The 18,452-nt window shown below is 37.1% G+C and overlaps 1 protein-coding gene across 1 annotated transcript in view; it reads right to left on the bottom strand.

Moving 5' to 3' along the window:
• Positions 1-776: 776 nt before the first annotated feature.
• The window catches only part of LOC137251778 (putative uncharacterized protein DDB_G0277255), an 80,336-nt gene continuing 62,660 nt past the window's right edge, over positions 777-18,452 (bottom strand). The window contains exons 2-3 of the mRNA XM_067786591.1: positions 3,810-4,753; positions 777-1,464 (exon numbers count right to left, since the gene is read on the bottom strand). Of these exons, the coding sequence (XP_067642692.1) occupies positions 777-1,464; positions 3,810-4,726 (1,605 nt within the window). The 5' untranslated portion in view covers positions 4,727-4,753. The remainder of the gene's footprint in view (positions 1,465-3,809; positions 4,754-18,452) is intronic.

The following is an 18,452-nucleotide window of genomic DNA, read 5'->3' as shown; positions in this document are numbered from 1 at the left end:
TGTCAATGTGTTGGTTATATTTTGCGTTTTCCATCTCCCTTTGACAATCCCTATACCAGTGAAATGAAACAAATAAAATCAGCTGATGAGATGAGCCAACCATAGAATTGAGCCATGCATATATGTACATATATATTTCTTGGCGAAACCAGGGCTCACCTGTTCACGTTTTATATAAAATCTCTAGAAAAAGGTAGCAGTAAGCTTATGAGTTTTCTTGATGATGTGGATGCTATTTGACAAATGAAATTTTGTTGACCATATCTTGAGCGTTTTTCTTCCTTGTGATTTAGATGCCGCGCTTTCATCCACATTTATAAAATACTTAGTGCAATGACTGCGTGTGAAAACAACGCCGGCCTCTGACAATGACCAAAGCTCAAAATTAATGTTAGATTTTAATAAATGCTAATCTTCTTGGAAGCATTAAAAGCTTAGAGATCGCATGGACGTCTTAGCAAATAATAAGTTAATTTCAGTACATTCTAGCTACACACAAATCATGTTAGTTTCAGATCCATGCTGGGAAGACTTATCATGAAATACTTGAAATAGTGCACTCTCGGAATGTGATACAAATGAAAATTATGTGACTTTGATCTATTCTGGCTGGCAGATACTGACAATTGTTATAGCTTAAGCCCAATTGCTCTTATAATAACTTGAGTTGTTAATGTATGACACCGTCATATTAGATTTTTTAGGCCAAATACACTCGTCTCTTCTATACTTAGATTACATTTGCTTATAATACTTAGTACATACATTCCATAAGTTTATATAAGTATTTTATCATAGGACGGCGGCGGTGATTCATCATCATTTGGTGTTTCTTTGCTCTTGCTACTGTTCTCTGTCTCCGGAAAATAGATTGCTATATGATATGGTGGTGGTCCAGCACTCGCCGAATCTTCAATTAGCTGTAATTGACCACACAATGGTGCACCATGTATATCATCGGCGCCTACCAAATCACCTCCACCACCATCTCCGCTTACAATGTCGCGCCTGCCGTAAGGAGCACGTGTACAGTGCATTGTGCTCACGGCATCAACATGATGCTGTGCACCCAATACAACATTGCGTCCACCCGGCAATAAACCCTTTGGTATGCGGCAAAGCGATACAGTACAAGCGGCCAAGAAAAATGTGGCAGAGAAAGCGCAAAAAATTAAGACTTCCAAACCAGTACCTTGATGATCTAAATAAAATTTTGCACCTGCCACAAATACTGAAGCCAATACTAGTGATGCACACATGCCGCATTTTAGATGTGATGGTAAAAGTTGCGCATCGCCACTACCAGCATCCATAGTCATATTGCTCGTGCGCATATTTGTAGCAGCTGAGCTATACCGATGCGCTGTATTAGCCACAGCATAACTTGTCGTGTTTGTGGTATTAGTGCAAAGAGGTGCAGATGCACCCATGATGGATTCATTTGATTGAGTAGCTGCGGAATGACTGAAAAAATAAATAATATTAAAAAATGTCAGAAGTGAAATAAATTCATATGTTCAGAAGTGGAATATTTATGTATGTATCTTCAGGGAACATCGAGTAAAGAGAATATCCTCGACGAATATCAGCGTAAGGTTTGAAATCTGTGCTAGGTAACTCATCCCTGTAAGTTTAAGTAATATTAAAGTTAAAATATGCTATTTTTCTTCTTTTTTTTTGTATACATATATTGTTTTAAGTAGAGCGTACGATTTCCCGAACTTGTTCAAGAAGAGATTTCGCGCGAGTCTCGCCTTCTCGCGAGATTCTCGAATCTCGAATTTCCCGTAAGACTCGCGAGCTTCTCGACTTTCAATTCTCGCGAGATTCTCGAATCTCGAAATACTCGTAATACTCGCGAGCTTCTCGACATTCAATTTAATCGATTCAATGGCTGTTTTATATAGAGCGTACGATTTCTTCTTGAGCACAAGCAAAAATTTCCATAAAACCACAACTAAAAAACACCGAAATGTATAGAATACGGCCAATGCAGCGACTGAATTCAAAGTCGAGAAGCTTGCGAATATTACGACTATTTCGAGAATCTCGCGATAAGCCGTGTTCTCGATGTCTCGTTAGCAATATAATAAAAAAAATTCACAAGTAAAAAAAACCACGTGTATAAATACTGTCCATACAGGAACTAAGTTTATGTCGAGAAGCTCGCGAGATTTACGAGTTCTCGATTTCTCGGGTCTCGCAAATCTCGCTTGTGTTCGAGAAGAAATCGTAAGCTCTATTTTTAAGCGCTTTTTAGGACACTTATAATAAGTAACAAGTAAGGAAGGTTAAGTTCGGGTGTAACCGAACATTACATACTCAGTTGAGAGCTATGGTGACAACATAAGGAAAAATAACCATGTAGGAAAATGAACCGAGGGAAACCCTGGAATGTGTTTGTATGACATGTGTTTGTATCAAATGAAAGGCATTAAAGAGTATTTTATGAGGGAGTGGGCCATAGTTCTATAGGTGGACGCCATTTAGGGATATAGCCATAAAGGTGGATTAGGGTTGACTCTAGAATGCGTTTGTACGATATGGGTATCAAATGAAAGGTGTTAATGAGTATTTTAAAAGGGAGTAATCCTTAGCTCCATACGTAGACGCCGTTTCGAGATATCGCCATAAAGGTGGACCAGGGGTGACCCTAGAATTTGTTTGTACAATATGGGTATCAAAAGAAAGGTATTAATGAGTATTTTAAAAAAATTAATATACTCTGTGAGCTCTGCCCAACTGAGTATAAAAACAGATTTGAAAATGTGTGGTCAGAAAAAAACTAATATGTGTGTTGTTTTTATACAGGAGTGGAAAATGGTACTAACCCACTTCAAAAGAATGTTGCACAATGGGGCTTAGATTGCGTTATATACAAACAATAATGTGCATATTTTTTTTTTTTTTTTTTTTTTTGAGATTTGGGATTAATGGCAGGGTTCTATGACCATAGCGCTAGGTACAAAATCAAAATGGTATTTCTACATTGTCGTTTCATTCCACATGTTCCTCCGTTATTCGCAATAGCTCCGTTATTCAACAATATTTAAGTTCCGCTATTTCTCGAAATGTTAATTTTTTTGGTTATTAAATGGCACTACGCTAGGCACAAAATCAATATTAATTTGATTTTTAAATGGCACCACGCCAGGCACAAAATCAATAGTAATTTGGTTTTTATATGGCACCACGTCAGTTTCTAAACTTCAATATGAATTCACTGATTCCTGTTAGGAGTGCAAATCCACCACCCTGACTGCAGGTCAGGGAAGCATTGCATCTCCCAACTCCGCCAAAATGCTAGAAGGAAGCACAAAGCCAAGCTTGAGGCCTATGTAAATTTTCTGCTCAACCAAAAAAGCCCTACAAATTACAGTCGAGCCGAGGATGACACTGCACGACCACTACAACGAAATATAATGTTCTTATAAGGTTTGAAAAAAGTACAAAGTTTTGAGGAATAATTTGTAAAAAGGCAAATTTACACACGGATGTCATGGAATCCAATTTGTGTCGGAATCGGATACAGAACTAATAAATATTGCTGTAATCAATTAAAAATATTTTGGATCTTTGAACATCAAATTTTCCAATCCACGACAGATACATATGTATGTTTATTGGCTTCATATCCGATTACGACAACAACTGAAAGTTACAAAATAGGCGTATCGCGAATGTTGTGTAATAAAAGTATTTGTGGTGAATTACTTTATAGCGAATTGATGGCTCTAATTCGTCGTGTTATTCTTTCAATTAGTTCAAAATTTTATAGTACCAATGTACATATGTATGTTCTCTCTTACCCACTATAACCATGTGTTTGTCGATATGCCATTTGATCCATATGTTGCATTGTGGGCACAGATGGAGCAGCACTTGTAGAGCCAACTATTGTTCTTGTACTGCTTTGGCTGGCAACACCACCACCGCGATAAGATTGAGTGGCGGAGTTTGCAGTGGCGTGCGTTGGACCGTTGTAATTCCTACTTGGATGTTGATAATGTCGCACCGACATGTTACCAAACTGAGGATGATGATAGCTGCGCATGTCGTAGCATTGATTGATATGATCCTGTTGATAGAGTGGTGCATTTGATGTGCCAACACTATTTTGTAGCAATGCAGCACCACGTTGATTGAAGTTATGAGATGTCGGCATAATAACGCGCGCATCACCTGACATTGCCGTGGACGTAGAAGAAATAGTAGAATTGTTATTGTTCATTATATTTGTATTGCCAGAAGCATGTTGGTTTTGTAGCGTAGCATTGGCGTGATGATGCGCTTGCAGATAAGCATTATGGTGGGGGTTATTATTTAAAGTCACCGAGGTGGCAGATGGTGTTGCTCCAGCGTTGACGATGTTGCTGTTACTGGTACAATTGCTTGGGCTGCTACTGTGAGCATGTGCTTGTTCATGATTCTGATGGCCAATATTAAAGTTGTTGTTATTGTGAACTTGCTGATGCTGTTGCTGCTGATGATTTTGAAGCTGATATTGGTGACTTCTGCTGCCGCTGCTACCAGCTGCATTGCTGTGATGGCAATCCGGCAATGTGTTTCTACTACTCGATTTACTAGCGCTGCTGCTACTTATACGACGTGGCGGGTGTCCGAAACTAAGCCCCACTCCGGATCCACCAGCACTTGAAAGCGAAGCTGCCACGCGTGATCTTCCGAACCCGCATTGTTGAGAGCGTTTGTCGATCCAAAAATGCATTTCAAGATCACTGATTGCTTAGGATGTCTGAAAAAGGGAAAAGAAAAAGAAAAAAGCTGGAGTCGAACCTATTATATATATATATAAAAGAGTATCCGTGATAGCAGCAAGGAACAAATGCTACCGTTCTCAGGGGAACACCTAAAAAACATAGTACAGGTCTACAAGTAGGATATGTAGCAGAACGCACATACACAGCCACGCTCACCTGATAAAATGCTTGTTCTCTTTCGTTTTTTTTGTGGAAGCTATTTGGCATTGTTGTACTTCTTAGGCCCAAGAAAAGTGTAGTAGCAGCTAACGAAAACTGCGTAAAATTTTTATTGTCAAATTACAAAGAAATATCCTTATTTACTTTTAAACGAGCACTTAATTACATCTCTCTTTAAAATGCATATGTTGTGGACAATTTTAATTAACAAATTGTGATACTTTATTACCGGGGACGATTGTTAAAACATGACCAAAACCGTTGGGGGAAGTATTAATAGACGCGTTTTTGCCTCGCTTCCAATAATTCGAATACTTTTTCGCCTTTGGACTATTGATAACAAGACAAAACGCGTCTTTTCATTTCTCTTTACATTTTTGGACGGGTTATTGCAGTCGACCTCGGTTTCAAACTGTTTTTCACGTAGAACTTTTTAACGGGCAGAAAAACTTAGCACCTGTGTTTGTATTCTTAATATTGGAATAACTACGCGTCCTCAGATACCCCAATTCAAGACTTTTGTATAATTTTCTGTAGGACCCATATAGGTGCACTAGATTTTCATGCTAAATTCGTTCAAAAAAATTTACCATCACAGCAACCCATATCTGATATTCCGCTCCCTTTTTTGTTTCCCTGTGTCGCTTTCCACGACAGCAACCCTGGTAATTTTGACACTTCGTGAAAGGAATTGTTTCCCTCTCATACATATCATACTTGTAAACCTGTACTATGCTAAAAAAATTTTTACCAGTCTGGACTTGATTTTTCGTCATATGAATGAAGTTTTTCTGACAACAAGAACACCTACTACTTTCTTCTACTTTAAAAAACTCCCGGGCGAAAATTCAATTCCATTTTCCATGTTCTGTAGAAGTATTTTTTTAATTGAATGACTATTAAAAGGTTTACGGAGTGTTCAAGATTTTGTACAATTGGTCTAGCTTCATTGTATTTGCAAGCTGGTGTAGTATATTAACACAGTACACGAACAAAATATACGGCTGTGCATTACCTACGGCAACATCTAAAACTGCGGCTGCCGTGGTAGCGTAGTCCGCCTACCACACCGAATTCGTAGTCGGCATAAAACATGTAGGTCCTGTCCCGCAAATTTGCAGAAATAATCAAAAGTAGCACGGCGCAATTAGGAAAAGAAGCTCGGCTTAAAATCTTTTCGGAGGTTATCGCGCCTTATACTAGGTTCAAACACACACCAAATTGGCAATTTATACTATTTGGGCAATTTATTACGCAATTTGTCATATAATAAATTGTAATAATAAATTGCCAATTTAAAAAAAATTGCGTAATAAATTGTTTCAAACTGCAAATGCAACATTGTAAAGTGTGTTTATTGAGTATATTTTAACGTCAGTTACGCATGGCTGAACTATGTGGTTGGCTCATCTCATCAGCTGATTTTATGTCTTTCTTTTCACTGGAGTAGGGATTGTCAAAAGAAGATGGCAAACTCAAAATGAAACCAAAACATTGAACACATTTTCTTACAACACACAAAAATTTCAAAGTTTTATGTTTTCATTCCATTTCATTCGCCTAATAATGTGCGTGTTCATTTTGACAGTCTGAACAAAGGTATGTTCTTGCTGTAGAGATGAGCCAACCAGCTATCAAATTACTAATGTGTAAGCTAAATCGAGTTGTATGAACAGCACTCAATTCAAATCGAAATTTCCTCAATTTATTTTTCTGTTTGAACATAGTATTACATTTATGAAAATTTTTATTTTATTGTTCAGATAAGATAGTCATGCTTATATCCATCTTTTCTCTTTATATAACTCACATCTCATACAGCCGATATTTGGATATTACGAATGGGATAAGATTATTGCTCAGCTCCATTTCCGTCCTTACTTGTTGCCTTTTCTCGGAATTTATTTCTTCAGGAAACGTTGAGAATGTTTAGGCCAGGCATGCTTAACGAACGAAACGATATCATTTCGTTACGATAATCAACGCTAATAAACGAAACGAAGTCACTTCGTTTCGTTCGTTAAGCATGCCTGGTTTAGGCATTGCCATGATATTTATTAACCGGACTTGAGCCCGGACTTATAGCCTTGGTTCCAAGATGTGTCTATATAATAGGGAAATGTTGGTTGTAATTGTATCATTTCAGTAGATTAGCTCAATAGAGTTAATAAATTCGAGTAAAATACCTTTAGATACATACTTGAAAGATTAGGAAATCTTGAAATTTCTCGTATTTTTATCCAGAAAATAATTGTGCTGAGATGTCAGCAAAAGAGTTATAGTTTACATAAATAGAATAATTAGGGGTGGTGGCCATCCTCGCAAATTATAATTTTAAAAGTAGGACATACAGCATTATGTAATTGTCCAAAATCCTGCTCCAGAATTGGCCGGAGCCTTGCTAAGGTTTCGTTTTGGTTAGGTTAAGTTGAACTAGCAGGCCGTGATGACCTCCCTTAGACTGAATGAGTCCATAGTGTTACCAGAAGGTTGATCAACAACCAAACAGAAAACCCGTATCAGAAACAAGAACCTACATATGTAATAAAATAACTCCGTCTTTTACATACTACTTTTAGATTTGATAGCTGTGCCACTGCAAACAGCTGGAGTCATAGTCTGGGACTGTAGGGCACGACCACAAAACGTGTCCCAAGCGGGTTAGGGGGTCAGAATATACCCGCGGTAGGTATGCCTGGCGTAAGAGGCGACTAAAATACCAGATTCAAGGGGCTGTGTAGCGCAACCCTTTCAGGCTGCCAGCGCAGTATATAGCTTCTCGAAACCCAATTGTCAACCTCACCTATCCGCGGCGAATCCTGTTTCACTAACAGTCGAGGCTCTGGCGATCCCAAGCTCCTCATGGAACTTGGTGGTGGAGAGGGAGGGATGGCCTGAAGGTTTAATGTGGCCATATAAATCGTTCCCGAGATAGTCGGGCTAGCACTTTAATGGTGCTGTGTTACCGGAGCGTACCTGATCTGTATCCGGCAAAGGACCATCACATCGATAACCTTATCGCTACAACAACAATAACAACCACAAAACGTGCTCGATTGTTTCCAGCTTCAACCCGCACTTTCTACATCTTCTATCATTGAAAAGGCCTACTTTAAAAGCATGTTACGCCAAATGGCAGTGTCCAGTCAGAATACCCATCATGAGCCTACAGTCCTCTCCTTTCAGTGATAAAAGCAACCTTTTAGTCTAAGGTTGTATGACCTGCACATGATTTTCGACATTTGCAGCCCCGCAATTGGTTCCACGCCTTTCCCAGTCAATCCCCCAAGCTGATTGGGAGGTCCACGGTACGAGCTTTGAAGGATTCACCCTGTTTAGCTAGCTCATCCGATTTGTCATTTTCATCTATTCCCACATGCCCAGGGACCCAATAAGGATGTACATATATCTCTGTATTGCTTACACTCTAACACACTTTAAGATAATGTGCTATGGGAGATTATTGCCATAATTGCTGCTTGACTGTCAATGTATAAATTTACGCGGCTGCAGTATAAGCGATTTTTCTCCAGCGCACTATGGAAAATAAAGGTCAGTTTCTGATTAAATATCAATAACTTTTTTATTTCTGAATATTATGTTCTAAAATTTTATACAAGTATAGAATAGGGTATATGGCTTCAAATGGAATGTAATTTATTATGATTTAATTTAAAACCATACCTTAAAAAATAAAAGAAATTCAAAATTATTAAAAATATCCAATATTTATTTTTTTTAAATGAATACTATTATTTTAATGCCTACAAAAACCAAATATCAAATAGTACATCAAAATAAAAATAAATTTAAATAATAAAAACATAAAAAATGGTGATTCAAATTGAAAAAAATTACTTACATAATTAATTGTAATATTTACTATTGTTATTGTACATATATGTTTATTATAACTTTAAACGAGCAGTTCTTGTTTGTTTGTATAGCCGAACGATCTCGGGAACGGCTCAACCGATTTAAATAAAATTTGGCACAGAGATAATGTATCACCTTCTAAGACTTTCTACCTAGGTGTTGCCACTCAGAATGTTTCACAAGGTTGCCACCTATTCGAAATTAAAAAAAAATTGCATGAGATATACCTATATGGGTATCAAACGAAAGGTATTTCACTCCGCATTACAATAGAAACATTCTTGAGTAGGGTTGCCATTTAGGGTTGCCACCTATTCGAATTTAAAAAAAAATTGCATTAGATATGCCGATATAGGTATCAAACGAAAGGTATTTCACTCCGCATTACAATAGGGACATTATTGAGTAGGGTTGCCACCTATTCGAAATTTAAAAAAAATTGCATGAGATATACCGATATGGGTATGAAACGAAAGCTATTTCACGCCGCATTACAATAGGGACATTTTTGAGTAGGGTTGCCATTTAGGGTTGTCACTTATTCGAAATTAAGAAAAATTGCAGATATATGCCGATATGGGTATCAAAGGAAAGGTATTTCACTCCGCATTGCAATAGGGACATTCTTGAGTAGGGTTGCCATTTACGGTTGCCACCTATTCGAAATTAAAAAAAATTGCATGAGATATACCGATATGGGTATCAAACGAAAGGTATTTCACTCCGCATTACAAGAGGTACATTTTTGAGTAGGGCTGCCATTTAGGGTTGCCACCTATATGAAATTAAAAAAAAAAATTGCATGAAATATGCCGATATGGGTATCAAACGAAAGGTATTTCACTCCGCATTACAATAGAGACGTTCTTGAGTAGGGTTGCCATTTACGGTTGCCACCTATTCGAAATTCAAAACAATTGCATGAGATATGCCGATATGGATATCAAACGAAAGGTATTACACTCAGCGTTGCAATAGGGACATTCTTGAGTAGGGTTGCCATTTAGGGTTGGGGTAGTTAGACGAAATAGTACTCTACTTACTCATATTCTATTAAAGCTTTAAAGGAGAACATTAAAGTTAAAAATCTTCACATGATTCGACTTAATTTTCTTAATTTCACACACGCTAATAAATTTGAAATGCAATATCAAGGCAGCGTGGCAAATTCTAGCAAAATATATTTAAATGCATATTTTTGGCAAATATGAAATGAATAATTTGCAATTTCTCACATATTAATATTAGAAAGATTTCTCACCATAGCAAAAAGATATCTCACCATGGTAGTTTGCTACCTATTTTTAAGGAAATCAAAATATATAATATATGTACATATAAAAAACATAGGGTTTGATTAATGAAGACATGTAGAACAAAGTATGTTATGCGGCATACGCGAAGATTTCCGAGCAAAGCTCGGTCGCCCAGGTACTGTTATTTATACTTGATGAACTTCGGGGTCTAAAATTAATTCATTCACTTTCAAAAGATTTAAGGTGTCTTCATCAAGTTCCTTCACGTTTTTAGTATACAGTTTTCTAATGCTGGTTATGTAAGGATCTGAAGTATAAAGAGGAGTATGAAATATGTCCTGGTTTGTAGCGGATCTTGAGCATTTTCTAGCATGATGTAGACGAAATTTTTTATAATCTTTAATACGGGACTCTTGTGCATCTTCCAAAAGTTGATAGAAGTACTGCTTTATGACACTTTCTCCATTAATCAAAATTTTGTGAAGATGGCATGTAGTACCATTCATAATTGCTCACATAGATCCTGGCAGTATCCATAGCATAACTGCCAAATTTTTCAGCTTTTATCATTACACCCGATGAAAGAGCTTACAGAATTATGTAGTCTTTTATTCAAATTTATATCCACTCCTGTAATTTCAGCAGAGCATGGTCATTAAGTAGCATTGTAGTTTTTCTTCTTTTACTGGATTCTGACAAATATGGATAAGATAGCATGGTCTCCGACGTTTTTTAGAAGGAGTAGATGGTGTGGAGTCGGTTGGAACGTCTTCAGAGTTCGGTAAAGTTACTGAATACTTTGATTCTAGCCAATTGCTGTTTTTTATTAAAAATGTATCATTTTTCCGTGAAGCTTCTATCCATCGTTTATTAAAAGTAGGAATAATATGTCTTTGAAAATCACTGAGGATGAAACATAAGTTGTCTTCAGATACATGATAATTTTCTTTTACAACTGCTGATAATGCCTCCAATGATTTTCCTCCTTCGATATACGAAAGTATTATTTCACGTTTAAAACCCTTGAAAGTAGACATTTTGAAGGGGCTACAAAAGACGTAGTTATTTTTATTCGTACATATAAGTACTCCTAAACATATGCCTAAGTTTCTTGCGCAAGTAGGTAGAAACCAAATGTCCCATGCACATACTTCACACTCATTCAGTCTACCTTTAAAAAACTAAAAATTATTCGTTTAATGTATTATCCGCCCACAAAGTTTCGAATTGCAAGTACATATATTATGCAAAACTGCACTTAATGCTTTACCTTTTTATACTCAGTTGAGCAGAGCTCACAGAGTATATTAAGTTTGATTGGATAACGGTTGGTAGTACAGGTATAAAGGAATCGAGATAGATATAGACTTCCATATATCAAAATAATCAGGATCGAAAAAAATTTGATTGAGCCATGTCCGTCCGTCCATCCGTCCGTTAACAAGATAACTTGAGTAAATTTTGAGGTATCTTGATGAAATTTGGTATGTAGGTTCCTGAGCACCCATCTCAGATTACTATTTAAAATGAACGCTATCGGACTATAACAACGCCCACCTTTTCGATATCGAAAATTTCGAAAAACCGAAAAAGTGCGATAATTCATTACCAAAGACAGATAAAGCGATGAAACTTGGTAGGTGGGTTGAACTTATGACGTAGAATGGAAAATTAGTAAAATTTTGGACAATGGGCGTGTCGCCGCCCACTTTTAAAAGAAGGTAATTTAAAATTTTGCAAGCTGTAATTTGGCAGTCGTTGAAGATATAATGATGAAATTTGGCAAGAACGTTACTCCTATTACTATATGTATGCTTAATAAAAATTAGCAAAATCGGAGAAGGACCACGCCCACTTTTAAAAAATTTTTTTTTTAAAGTAACATTTTAACAAACAATTTAATATCTTTACAGTATATAAGTAAATTATGTCAACGTTCAACTCCACTAATGATATGGTGCAACAAAATACAAAAATAAAAGAAAATTTCAAAATGGGCGTGGCTCCCCCCTTTTTCATTTAATTTGTCTAGGATACTTTTAATGCCATAAGTCGAACAAACATTTACCAATCCTTTTGAAATTTGGTAGGGGCATAGATTTTATGACGTTACTTGTTTTCTGTAAAAATGGACGAAATCGGTTGAAGCCACGCCCAGTTTTTATACACAGTCGTCCGTCTGTCCTTCCGCATGGCCCTTAACACGATAACTTGAGCAAAAATCGACATATCTTTACTAAACTTAGTTCACGTACTTATCTGAACTCACTTTATCTTGGCATAAAAAATGAACGAAATCCGACGATATCGACATCGAAAATTACGAAAAATGAAGAAATGCCATAATTCTATACCAAATACTAAAAAAGGGATGAAACATGGTAATTGGATTGGTTTATTGACGCGAAATATAACCTTAGAAAAAACTTTGTAAAATGGCTGTGACACCTACCATATTAAGTAGAAGAAAATGAAAAAGTTCTGCAGTGCGAAATAAAAAACCCTTGAAACCTTGGCAGGTATTACATATATAAATAAATTAGCGGTATCCAACAGATGATGCTCTGGGTCACCCTGGTCCACATTTTGGTCGATATCTGGAAAACGCCTTCACATATACAACTACCACCACTCCCTTTTAAAACTCTCATCAATACCTTGAATTTGATACCAATATCGTACAAACACATTCTAGAGTCACCCCTGGCCCACCTTTATGGTGATATCTCGAAAAGGTGTCCACCTATAGAACTAAGCCCCACGCCCTTTTAAAATACTCATTAACTCCTTTCATTTGACACCCATATCGTACAAACATATCCTAGAGTCACCCCTGGTCCACCTTTATGGCGATATCTCGAAAAAGCGAGCACCTATAGAACGAAGACCCACTCCCTTTTAAAAATACTCATTAACACCTTTCATTTGATACCCATATCGTACAAACAAAGTCTAAGTTGCAATACCTCGAAAAGGCGTCCACCTATAGAACTAAGATCCACTCCCTTTTAAAATACTCATTAGCACCTTTCTTTTGATACCCATATTATACAAACGCATTCTAGAGTCACCCCTGGTCCACCTTTATGGCGATATCTCGAAAAGGCGACCACCTATACAACTACCACCACTCCCTTTTAAAACCCTCATTAATTCCTTTAATTTTATACCCATATCGTACAAACACATTCTAGAGTCACCCCTGGTCCACCTTTATGGCGATATTTCGAAACGGCGTCCACCTATGGAACTAAGGATCACTTCCTTTAAAATACTCATTAACACCTTTCTTTTGATATCCATATTGTACAAACAAATTCTAGGGTCAGCCCTGGTCCACCTTTATGGCGATATCTCGAAACGGCGTTCACCTATGGAACTAAGGATTACTCCCTTTTAAAATACTCATTAACACCTTTCATTTGATACCCATATCGTGCAAACAAATTCTAGAGTCAACCCTGATCCACCTTTATGGCGATATCCCTAAATGGTGTCCACCTATTGAACTATGGCCCACTCCCTCATAAAATACTCTTTAGTGCCTTTCATTTGATAGACATGTCATACAAACACATTCCAGGGTTTCCCTCGGTTCATTTTCCTACATGGTTATTTTCCCTTATGTTGTCACCATAGCTCTCAACTGAGTATGTAATGTTCGGTTACACCCGAACTTAACCTTCTTTACTTGTTATTGTTTAAAATAGGATTCAACGCTCAATGTCACACGGGAGAACTGGAATTTTATTGATAAATAATAGGAATAATACATAGTAATAATATATTTCCGTCCACTGAAATTCAAAAATTTTGGCAAAACTGCATTTATTGTTTTTGTTATGATGTTTGAAAAGATAATGCTTTACTTTTTTTATTGTTTAAACCTGTATTCAACCCTCACGCTCACTCGAGAAAATTGGGATTTTTATTGATAAGAAAGAAGAATCATTCATCGCTGTTCTCTGGTGGGCAACTTGTTTATTAGTAGTTTCACACGCTACATGAGTGCAAAAAAGACAAACGTCCTAATATCAATGAAAAACAAGTAAGGACGGGACTGTGTTCGGCTGTGCCGAAGACTTCATACCTTTCATAAATGGGGCTGAACAATAATCTTATCCCGCTCGTAATCTCCGAATAATCGGATGTATAAAATAAAAAATATATAGTGAACAGATCTACATACCTTAACGATTTTTAAGATAAATATAAAATAAAAATTGGCAAAAAGCCCCCTTATCTGAACGATCGGTTGAATGGGATATATATTATATATAGCTCCGATCGAAATGATTTTTACAGGAAATCTTCTATGATTCAAGGTTCGATTCGAGCTCAAGGCCAGAAAAATAATTTTTTTTCTAATGATAGTTATTGTTATTTTTTAATTTTTCTAAATTTGAAAAATTGTATTTTGTTTTTGGAATAGTAAGTAGAAAATTTTTCAGACAACCTGCCATAGCTGCGCAGATAGATCCATTTCGAAGGGTGCTAAGCCTTCATCATCAGTACGCTTTAGGCACGCTGCGCTAACCATTTAGCTATACAGCGGTGGTTTGTTTTACTGGCAAATTTGCTACTTCTATTCCTTTTACCAACTATATTCATTCAGTGTTGCGCCATCTGGTGCAAATCACTGATAATGCTGGATTTTTGTAGGAAATCTTGTGTGGTATATTAGAATATATATCACCAAGTTTCACGTTTTTATATTGGAAACTAAGGGAGAAATGACCAAAAATCTTTCTATCTGAACGATCGGTTATATGGGATAGGTATATACTATATACATATAGCTCCGATCAAAGTGATTTTTTCAGGAAATCTTCTATGATATATTAGAATAAATATCACCAAGTTTAACGTTTTTATATTGGAAACTAGCAAACCCGGCAGACGTTGTTCTGCCCTAAATTTGGTCTATCTGCATACATTTTAATAAGCTTTTTCCGTCTAACTCTGCCCTACCCCTCTACACTTTTTCCTAGTCTTTTTATTCACTCCTCCCTCCTTCTTTTTCGCTTCATCTCCATCTTCGTCTCATTCTATCTCTTTCTCAGTGTACTCTCTTTTCTCTTCTCTCAAGTTTTTCTCCTTCTTCTTCATCTCTTATTGCCAGTCCCAGAGGGTGGTATGTATTTTGTTCCAGTCCCATTCCGAGTCTACGTCCCAGTTCCACTCCAAGTCTCTGTCTCAGTCCCATTCCTAGTCATAATCCCAGTCCCAGACCGTCTCTGGTATACTTCCCGGAAAAAAGCATCGTAAATCTATTTGTAGGTAAATTTATATACGAAATTTCAGGCAAATCGAATAGGACGTATGTAAATAGGTATGTGGGTATTATTAATTCTTGTCTTTTTTTCGGCTTCGCATGCATATTTATCAGTTTTGCCAGGTTGATGCGATTACATCGAATATCACAATGAACTTTAGAGCTCTCAGCAACATCTTTTATTTGATATCCATAATACACACACATTTTAGGGGTATCAGGGTCCATGTTTTATCCTATATCTCGAGACCCTAGTCACTCAGCGGTGTAAAACTTACTCTGTATTATAGCACACATCAACAGCTTCAATTTGATACCCATAATATAAAAACTCATTCTAGGTGTATCCGGGTCCATGTTTTGACCTGTATCTCGAGACCGTGGTCACTCAGCGGTGTAAAACTTACTCTGTACTAAAGCATACATCAACAGCTTCAATTCGATATCCATAATGTAAAAACACATTCTAGGTATATCCAGGTCCACGTTTTGGGCTATATCTCGAGACCCTAGCCTCTCAGTTGTATGAAAATTATCCTGTGCTATAGCACTCATCAATAGTTTTCATTTGATATCCATATTGTATAAACACATTCTAGGGGTACCCTTTTCCAGGTTTTGGGCTATATCTCGAGACCCTAGCCTCCCAGTTGTATGAAAATTATCCTGTACTATAGCACTCATCAATAGTTTTCATTTGATATCCATATTGTATAAACACATTCTAGGGGCACCCGGGTCCACGTTTTGGGCTATATCTCCAGAGCCTAGCCTCCCAATTGTATGAAAATTATACTGTACTATAGCACTCATCAATAGTTTTCATTTGATATCCATATTGTATAAACACATTCTAGGGGTACCCGGGTCCAAGTTTTAGGCTATATCTCGAGGTCCTAGGCTCCCAATTGTATGAAAATTATCCTGTACTATAGCACTCATCAACAGCTTTCATTCGATAACCATATTGTATAAACACATTCTAGGGGTGCCCTTTTCCACGTTTTGGGCTATATCTCGAGACCCTAGCCTCCCAGTTGTATGAAAATTATCCTGTACTATAGCACTCATCAATAGTTTTCATTTGATATCCATATTGTATAAACACATTCTAGGTGTACCCGGGTCCACGTTTTGGGCTATATCTCGAGACCCTAGCCTCCCAAATGTATGAAAATTATCCTGTACTATAGCACTCATCAACAGCTTTCATTCGATAACCATATTGTACAAACACATTCTAGGGGTGCCCTTTTCCACGTTTTGGGCTATATCTCGAGACCCTAGCCTCCCAGTTGTATGAAAATTATCCTGTACTATAGCACTCATTAATAGTTTTCATTTGATATCCATATTGTATAAACACATTCTAGGCGCACCCGGGTTCACGTTTTGGGCTATATCTCGAGAGCCTAGCTCCCCAGTTGTATGAAAATTATCCTGTACTATAGCACTCATCAATAGTTTTCATTTGATATCCATATTGTATAAAGACATTCTAGGGGTACCCGGGTCCACGCTTTGGGCTATATCTCGAGACCCTAGCCTCCCAGTTGTATGAAAATTATCCTGTACTATAGCACTCATCAATAGTTTTCATTTGATATCCATATTGTATTAACACATTCTAGGGGCACCCGGGTTCGCGTTTTGGGGTATATCTCGAGAGCCTAGCCTCCCAGTTGTATGAAAATTATCCTGTACTATAGCACTCATCAATAGTTTTCATTTGATATCCATATTGTATAAACACATTCTTGGGGTACCCTTTTCCACGTTTTGGGCTATATCTCGAGACCCTAGCCGCCCAGTTGTATGAAAATTATCCTGAACTATAGCACTCATCAATAGTTTTCATTTGATATACATATTGTATAAACACATTCTAGGGGCACCCGGGTCCACGTTTTGGGCTATATCTCGAGAGCCTAGCCTCCCAATTGTATGAAAATTATCCTGTACTATAGCACTCAACAGCTTTCATTCGATAACCATATTGTATAAACATATTCTAGGGGTACCCTTTTCCACGTTTTGGGCTATATCTCGAGACCCTAGCCTCCCAGTTTTATGAAAATTATCCTATACTATAGCACTCATCAATAGTTTCCATTTGATATCCATATTGTATAAACACATTCTAGGGGTACCCGGGTCCACGTTTTGGGCTATATCTCGAGACACTATCCTCCTAGTTGTATGAAAATTATCCTGTACTATAGCACTCATCAATAGTTTTCATTTGATATCCATATTGTATAAACACATTCTAGGGGTACCCGGGTCTACGTTTTGGCCTATATCTCGAGACCCTAGTCACCCGGGGGTACGAAAATTATCCTGTGCTATAGCACTGATCAACAGCTTTAATTTGGTATTCATATTGTATAAACACATTCTAGGGGTACCCGGGTCCACGTTTTGATCTCAACCCTAGGCACGTAGCGAAAAAAGGGTAGACGTTGGCCGATTCTCAGACCTACTCAATATGCTCACAAAATTTCATGATAATCGGTTCAGCCGTTTCGGAGGACTTCAGCCTCTAAAACCGTGACAGAAGAATTTTATATATTAGATTAAGGGAGAAATTGTCAAAAATCTTTCGATCTGAATGGTCGGTTGTATGGGATATATACTATATATAGCTCCGATCGAAATGATTTTTACATGAAATCTTCTATGACATATTAGAATAAATATCACCGAGTTTAACGTTTTTATACTGGAAATTAAGGGAGAAATTGCCAAAAATCTTTCTATCTGAACGATCGGTTGTATGGGATATATACTATATATAGCTCCGATCAAAGTGATTTTTTCAGAAAATCTTATGTGATATATTGAAATATATATCACCGAGTTTCACGTTTATACTTTCTAAATTAAGGAAGAAATGGCCAAAAATCTTTCTATCTAAACGATCGGTTGTATGGGATATAACTATATATAGCTCCGATCAAAGTAATTTTTTCAGGATATCTTCTATGATATATTAGAATATATATCGCCAAGTTTCATGTTTATACTTTCTAAATTGCGGCAGGAATAACCAAAATCGTCTTATGTGAACGATCGGTTGTATGGGAGATATATATTATAGCGGTCCGA

This window comes from Eurosta solidaginis, chromosome 5, assembly GCF_040869045.1.
Source record: "Eurosta solidaginis isolate ZX-2024a chromosome 5, ASM4086904v1, whole genome shotgun sequence".
Taxonomy (NCBI): Eukaryota; Metazoa; Arthropoda; class Insecta; order Diptera; family Tephritidae; genus Eurosta; species Eurosta solidaginis.
The sequence above is the reverse complement of the archived record's forward strand: the minus strand, read 5'-3'. Positions and strand labels throughout refer to the sequence as shown.